This window comes from Lagopus leucura, unplaced genomic scaffold (assembly GCF_019238085.1).
Source record: "Lagopus leucura isolate 7727_CA_CO unplaced genomic scaffold, USGS_WTPT01 Super-Scaffold_100159, whole genome shotgun sequence".
Lineage (NCBI taxonomy): Eukaryota > Metazoa > Chordata > Aves > Galliformes > Phasianidae > Lagopus > Lagopus leucura.
In genome coordinates this window covers 18977410-18985521 of record NW_024962335.1, presented here as the reverse complement: position 1 = coordinate 18985521, position 8112 = coordinate 18977410, and the positions used below count along the sequence as shown (strand labels likewise).

The following is an 8112-nucleotide window of genomic DNA, read 5'->3' as shown; positions in this document are numbered from 1 at the left end:
ATGTAGAGTTACCAACTTGTCTGTAAGGCACTGCAGAATCAAATTACAGCAGCTATTCAGGCTGGAAGCACTCAGCTAGCCTGCGCATTATCTTAAGGCTGGAACATGATTGAATAGTCATTTTCTGAAGAGCAAAATAACTTGCTTGACATGGGATTCTTTTCTTCCCTTTCTTGGAACTCGCTCAATCACATTAGCTTCTTTTATGCCTAAATGGGATGGTTTTAGGTTATGAAATGTGATTGTTCACACTGGAATAATAACGCTAGGAATCTAAGTCTATTTAGTCTTTAAAGCTGATCAGCTTATCGCTGTCCAACACAAAGGATTCAGAAATCAGATATCTGAATGAGCTGAATACACTGAAGAAATGGTAAGAGATTCAAAGCTAACGGGGTGGTCTTGACTAATTCTCTCAAACTCGAGATTTGGTCCTGGCTTCAGTAAATTATGTCAGGCAGGAAAATCAGCGTTCCCTATTCCCGTGTTTCCTAGGAGGGCAGCATCTCCTCTGGTGTCTATTTCATCCTCATTCTCCCTCCATCTGATCTTTTGTCCCATCCTTCCGTCTCCATTTTCACTGACTGCTACTCCTGTTCTCGTAGCAGTGATTTCAGGGCTCCTCCCGTGATGATTCCTCCTGTGCTGCACCTGTCAGTAGTTATGCTGCTGTTCAACAAAATGTGTCGTTTTCTCAGTTCCTCGTGCCTGTATGCAAGCAAGGGCAGTAGGCCAGCAGAGAGAAAGGCAGAACACTGAGGTACATGCAGTTCTGGACCCTAATGTTGGCACTAAGATGAGGAAGGAAGCAGGCTATCATCTTGCCCTTGCAGTGCTGAGCAGGATATGAAAGAGACCTGCATGCAAAGTCACTCCATTGCCCCAGTCCTCCCACCTGTCCCATGCCCCAGGCCCTCTCACACACTGGCTTCAAAGCAAAGTGTAATGACTCTAAAAGAAAATACGCTAGAGTCAAATGAAAACTATGTAAATATGTCCAATATTATTACATGAAAGAAAATTTGTTATATCAACATTGCTTTTAATAGTAGGATGCAGACTGAGTTAAGAACCCTGTGGATTGATATTTTCCTCTGCTTCTCCCTACCTTTTTTTCCTCCATTTCCACTCATCATTTCTGCTCATGTATTTCATTCAAAGGCAAAGAACCAAAAAAAGACACCAATGAGATTGTTCAGCTGCCAAATTTAAATCACCATCTGAATATAATCTGATTTTTCACTGAAGATATGAAAGTTTGAGGTTCAGCTGGGCTGTGGAATGGGAAATGTCCCAAAAGCTTGCAAGAGGCTACCAAAGGGAAAAATACATACTGTCTGTACAGAAATAGTAAAAACATCAGCTGTGCATTCTCAGTTGCCTAATCTTGGAGCAATCAGACAGAATTCTCTTGAAATACCAAAAGATGCACGAAATATCTTAAAATATAGCAATAGCAAAGTATGTTTAAAAGGGTGCTAAAGGTAATGGAACAAAAATTGAGGTTTTTTCCTCAGTAAATCTTTCCAACATTCTCGTTCATTAAGCATACGTTGCCCTCAACAGTAATGAGGTAACAACGGAACTGTGGGCAGTGAATGTTCTGTTTCAAATTTCCTGGCCCAGGTTACAGGGAACATAACTGTTATCATTAGTATTTGTCTTCCATCAACATCTGTATTTTTTTTCTTTTATTTCTTTGTTGTTGCTGTTGTTTTGTCTGTTTTTGACATACTGTCCTCCATGAAAAGCAAATGACAAATAAGATCAGGACGAGGTTTCATCTAATAGCCCTTTTGGTTATTCTTCTTTTGGGGCATCTCACTAAAAGTAATGTGTTCCCAAGGGAAAGGATAACGATGTGTTCAAATGCTCCCAAGGAGATGGCTGCTGCCAGATAACCAACTGATTTTTCCCTGACTCGCTGAAACATTCTTTTCTGGAGGTTCAGGTGTTGTTTAGATCAGAAGGATGTTCTGGAGGGCAAGGCAGCTGAACAGTCTTTGAACAGCCCCCCTTTTTTTCTTTTCTGATCCGAACCAAATAATTCTGAAGATGATTAAACGTCAATGCATAACTACAGAATTGATGGGAGGTGGCAGGTTTTGCATTTGCAAGTAAGAATTACTTGTTGCAACACTAGATAAACAGGCTACACTGCATTGTAGAAATCAACTAGACAGAGCCTTCAGTGAATTTGATAGCAAATAGTTTTTTAGATCCATAATGAGTTTGATTTGGATCTATGTAGACAACAAAAACTAGTCCAGGTAAAAGATTTAGATGGTATCAGTTCTCATCAGATAGGACTTCCTATCAACAAGAGATAGTCACAGTTTAAAATGATTTTTCCTTCTTCATGGTGGATTAAGCATAGAGATGAAAGGTTCCATCACATAAAAGTGTAAGAAATTCTATTTACCATCAGGAATGGGTTCCACCAAACAAAGGAAAGCATAGAAAAAGTAGAAATTTTGGTAGTAACTCTTTGCCCTGGTCCTAGTTTTGGAAATCAACTTTCAATACCAGGGTTTAGAACATCAAATGCTACAACAAAGTTTAGCAAATGTGTTTTATATGAAAGCAAATCTTCTGGGGGGAAAAAAATAAATCAGAAGCTCAAGAATGAAAGGATGCAAGATTCCTAAAAGCACAGATAAAGATACAGGTTGATAGTAGCCTACGAATTGTACTGCTAGTTATGCTCCCCTGGACATGAACTGTTTTTGAGGAGGAAACCAAGGGATATGAGTGTCATACACATCAAGCCTAAATTATTCCTCAGTATAAATTTCACTGAAACAACAGCACTTCATTTGTTGGTTAACCCAGATTAGTCTGTTAGCTTTTCCAATAACGTTAGCAAGATGTGTACTGTGAGAGCCACTTCATATTACCTTTGCCTTTTTTCCATGAAAAAGAGGCACTTGTCCTGAGGAAATGTGATCTCAGCATGTGTTATTTTCCCGAGTCCGTGCATGCTTTTCACTGCCACTGCTAACTCTCATCTGGTAGCAAGAAGTGCTGATAATTACCCCGCTCAGTAATGCGTGTACCTGAGAGAAACTTCTCAACTTGGTAAGCTGCTTAGGTCATACATTTGGTTCTTAGAGATTTGTGCAGTCTTTTTGGTGACTGTGCGGCTGGCCGTGTGTCGTAAGAAATCCTAGGCTCCTTTATTAAGTGTTACCTGGATTATTTTATTTCTCATTTGTGTTCAGGAGGTTCAGTATTGGGTAGGTCTGTGTAGGAAAGACCCACCATTAAATTCTTGCCTCCTCTTCAACACAATGAGTATCGTAGACTCCGTGGTGTTTTTGCTCTGCCCACACATTACATGAATGCTGCATTTATTGACCAGTCTGCACTACTGCCACTATTAAATTCAATTGTAAATGCTTTAACACACTCGTGGCCACAGTGCGAAAGGTGAAATATAAACCTCACATCTCTCATCAAGATTATTACCCTCAGTGGTTGTATGCTTAAATGTTCACAGTTGAAGCAAAACAAAGATAAGGGTGTTTGCATTTGTGTGTTCCGAGTTTGAGCAGTAATTGACTACCATAAACTGTATCGGCTTGTGATACAACAAGCTCTTTACAAGCTCTGATGCTGTCCTTCTGTTTTGGAACCGTCGGTCCGGTATTATCATAAGGACATTTTCACCAAGAGAGCAACTTGAAACGCCTGGTGGAGCCTTCAGAAGCAGCATGTGATGGCTGTGGCACGCAGTAATAAGATGTGGGCTCCATTTTCTGCTTCAGAGCACTGCCATTTTTGGGGAAGGGTCCTTGCACTCCCACCGCCACTTTGGGAGCAGCTGCTGGGCACAGCACTGCCTGCCGGCCCCGGCTCCTCAGCTGGATGCTGGGCTGCAGGCAGAGGCGTCTCCCCTCACACCACCTGCCATCCCTGCTCCTCCATCGTTGGCAGCAGAGGACAGGAGCGGCTCAGGGCACTCGCAGGCCGTGGCCTCGCAGCCAGAGCCTCCCTCACTTAACGCGCGGTAGATAAAGCGTGAGGAGGTGGCAGGTCAAGACCCAAATATGGCGCTGAAGATATTTTTAATCAATTTCAAAACCAATTATTTTCACTTTAACAACGGCAGGCACAACTTTATCGGGCGAAAATGTGACTTTTCATCCAGCAGCGGGTGTACCGGCGCAACTGTTGCTTTGCTCACGGAGAAGGAAGCGGCGGGGCTGCCGACGGCGGCATCTCCGCACGGCGGTCGTTGGGCGTTGTGCAGCACCGGCCGCTAGGGGGCGCTGCGGCGGCGTTGGGGCGGGAGGCGGGCAGCGAGCCCACGTCCGAGTTCCCAGGGCGACGGGCGGTCGCGCCGTGACGTCAGGGTGTTTCCCGGTGACGCCGCGGCGCAGGCGCAGCGAGCGCGGCGGCGATTCTGGGTGACGTCACGGGCCGGGCGTGACGTGCGGTGGCGCGGGCCGCCGGGAGCCGGCCGGGATCTGCGCTCGCCCCCCTCCCCCTCCCACTACGGGTCGCGGCTGGGGGCGTCCCGGCGGCGGGGACGCGGATCCCCCCTCCCCCTCCCTCGCCCCTGCGCTTCGATCCAAGATGGCGGCGCTGAGCAGCGGCGGCAGCGCCGAGGGGGCCTCGCTCTTCAACGGGGACGCAGAGCCCGAGCCGCCGCCGCCCGTGCTGAGCGCCTGCTATGCCGGGAGCGGCGGCGGCGACCCGGCCATCCCGGAGGAGGTAAGACCGAGCGGCGGCTGCCGCGGGTCCCCGCCCCCTCCCGCCTCGCCGGAGCCGGCGGCCGCGGCCCGTACGGCGGCGGAGGGGATCCCCGCTCGGGGGAGGCCCCGGCCCTCCCCCTCCTCTCCGCTGGCGGGCAGAGCGCGGCGGTCTAGGGGCGGAGAGGCTCGGCGCCGCCGTCCCGCACCGAGCGCTCCGGCTGGGGCTGGCTGCCGGAGCGGGGGTGGCGGGATGGGGCTTTCCCTGGCCCTCGGTGGGGGCATCGCCCGGCCGGCCGGCCGGCTCGGAGAAGGGCGGCGGGGGCACCGCTCCCCGTGCTGTCACACCGCGAGTTACCGAGGGCACGGCGTTCGTGGAGCTGTTCTGTAGTCGCTTGGCCGGGGCGGTTTTGAAGCACTTGAAAAAATAGGGTTCGGTGGGGTTTGTTGTTGGCCTGCGTCGCGATTTGTGCGCGAGGAGCGTTAAGAAACGCCAACGGACAGCGGCCGTGTGGGCGCTGGAGGCGGCGGGCCCCCATCTGCGGCCCTGTGACGGGCTTCCTGTGCTGCGGGGCACCTCGCTTCACTTCCCAACCCCGCACGGAGCAGCGCTGCCTGTTCCGCGGAGGTTGAAGCTTGAGACGCTGGCGCTTCTGAAGCGTTCTCGGGAGGTGGGTTACGATGTGCAGTGGCAACACCGGCTGTTCTGCAGTTCTGAACGCTGTAGGCACTGAAGTCTCACCTATTTGCCACATATTGTACGTCAAGTCTGTTTTAGAGGTAAATACAGCTGCTGGAGACTATGCTTCTTCGTTCAGGGCTTTGGTCGCTGAAGGCCGCTTCAGCTCAGCCTTCCTGAGCTGGGTTTGTGTGATCTGTACAGCTCTCTGAGCCCTGAGCAGCACTGCTGCCCTGGGACAGCCTGTTTTCTGCCCCTACCTCTGCTTGGAGAGGTGAGCAGGCCTTGGGCCTCGACTCACCTAGAGGTCCCATTTGGCTCTAGCTCATTGGATAATAATGCCTTTTCTGTATTAATAGCATTGTGGCATGGCATGGAATTCGTGTGTTGAGAAGTTTGGCAAGCACTAGGGCTCATGCTGAGTAGGTGGCTAGGGAGGAGAAAAGGGAAGAAGGCTTCCGCTGTTGATGTTGTTGAGAACTAAGACTTGCCCATCTTTAGAAGCTACCTGCTCACCTTGCTGAAGGAAGGCAAAGCTCAGCACTGTGCTCGTATTTTGCACCTCAACAGCAAGATGATTAAATGCTTTGTGTAATGTGAGTGCACTCTTAACTTTCCTGAGTAAGGAGAAACTCTTTGCTGATTGGGAAACCTAAATACCTAAAGACTGGACTTTAACAGATGCTTTCTTTCAGCAGCAAAACGAGTTTAGAAAGCATCTCACTGGCTTTTATTACCCTGATCGTACTGGTGCAGCTCTACGTGGAAGTGAATTGTTGTGTTGTTTCCACCATAAAAAATAATGTAAATATCAGTGGAATCGTTAGAGTAACTGGTTTATTTTGTGGCCCTGGAATCAGTTATTGTAATACAGCTGAGTGGGGTAAATAAACTGCGGTGCATGGGAGAAAAGAGAGGAAAACAGTGACGTGATAAAGGAATTATTCAAATCTCTTTTTCGTATCAGAAGAGATGTCACTTGAACTTCAAAATTGCTTGTGTGGGACATTAGATTTCACTTCAAATGCAAAATTACGCAGCGAGGTTTTCTGTTGGTTTTGTTTTGGTTAGTTTTTTTTTTATGTGTGTTTTTTGTTTTTCCCTATTGTATGTTACATCTCTGTATGAGAAAGAAAGTGAAGCAGCCTGCTGCCTGGCACGCGTGCCAGCTGGAGGGCTCAGTACCTCTCAAGTATGGGTGCATAAATGCACAATTAAGGAGTGCGTGGTGTTGTTAATGTATTTTGTTCAAGTTTTTGCTTTCTATACATTGGAAATAATGAAGCACGCAGGTCTGAGGCAGAGCTGGCGCTAGAGCTTTTATTTTTTGATGTGGTTTTGTTGTCAGTTAGCTAGCTCTTCCTCAAGTCTTAGGTAATTACCATTTGTTTGCAGTATATATATTACGCCATCTAAAACCAGTTTTAATAAAGCTTAAGAGCAAATAATTGCTGATCAAGTTGAAGTGAAAACTATTCTTAATACAAAAACAAGTCAGCATAACCATAATACAGATGCAAGGTGACATAAGTCAGAAAATTCTGAAGTACTTATATGTGACTCATGTAAGTGTGTGTTTTGGTGTTCTGTTTCCCCTCAAGAGAATGTAAATCTAGGCTTTAAAAGTAACCTTGCTGTGAAAGCACGTCAAGGAGCACAACTTCACATATTGAGAGGAGGCACCTAGAAGGGCTTTGATTCCATAGTTTCCTCTGCAATCTTTAAGGAAACGCAGTCCTGATTTCCAGGAGGAAAACCTTCCATTCTGTGCTGTTTGTAGGTGTAAGAGGAGGGCAGACAAGGAGAATCTTTGCTAGACCTTACAGCAGGCAAACGCAAACGTGGCACTGAAATCCTATGGTAAAGGAGGTGTTCTGTGTCAAGATCATAAACGAATGTTGGTTAAGACTACATCAGTATTGCTAACGAGTTCAAGGCTTGGAGTTCTGACAAACCAGTTTATGGCATATCATTCAACTCGTGGCCAGTTTTGAATCGAATAATGAATCTAGTGCTTCAGGAGCTGCCCTTGCAGCATAACTGCTGATACTAAAATTCTTCAGATAATGAAGCTGTTACGTAAGAGTGTAGTAACTGCAAAGGCATTTTTTCTACATTGAATCCAAGTTTAGGAAGAGTAGTTTCACACGCAGATGTAAGAACATTATGTTTAGGAAATAAGTCCTTTGCAGGGGCATAAGGATTTGATAAGAGCAGGGGCAAGTGAACTGGGGGAAACTGTCCTCTTCTGCTCACCATTCTCTGCCTGGGGGAAGCACTGGCACCCAGGGCATGCAGCCTGGCTCTTACCCTGTGATTCTCAGGACAAAGATTGTTTGGATGGAAGGCTTTTAGAGTGGTGTAGGGTTGTTGATACAGTAGTGTGCGTGACAGCTGGGAGAAAAGGCTCTGTTCTTGTTGCTAGAGATTACTTACACCATTATTAAATAATTCAAATGGGATTTTCTGTACTCGGAGCTTTGTGCCCTGAAGTGCTTTTTGAAGACAAAAATGAGGGAAAGTTGTGAAGTGAGGCTCTGAGCTCTTGGGCAACCAATGGCTTTCTAGGTGGCAGTGCTGGAGTTGATCTGGTGTAAATATTAATTGTGTATTCAGAAACCTTAATCTGACAAAACAGATTTAAGAGGGAAAAGAAAATTTAGCATGAGAAGGTACCTCTAACCTGAAATGAAATAACTGGTGGGCTCTCATGAAGCAATCCTGTTGGTATGCTAAGAA

The 8112-nt window shown here is 46.9% G+C and overlaps 1 protein-coding gene across 3 annotated transcripts in view; it reads left to right on the top strand.

Moving 5' to 3' along the window:
* Window positions 1–4500: 4500 nt before the first annotated feature.
* BRAF (B-Raf proto-oncogene, serine/threonine kinase) overlaps window positions 4501–8112 on the top strand; it is a 74622-nt gene continuing 71010 nt past the window's right edge. For 2 of the 3 annotated variants that reach the window (XM_042889473.1, XM_042889472.1), the window contains exon 1: window positions 4502–4716. In XM_042889473.1, the coding sequence (XP_042745407.1) occupies window positions 4579–4716 (138 nt within the window). In that variant the 5' untranslated portion in view covers window positions 4502–4578. Of the gene's footprint in view, window positions 4717–8112 lie in introns of all 3 variants that reach the window. The other variant, XM_042889471.1, reaches the window with a different exon arrangement.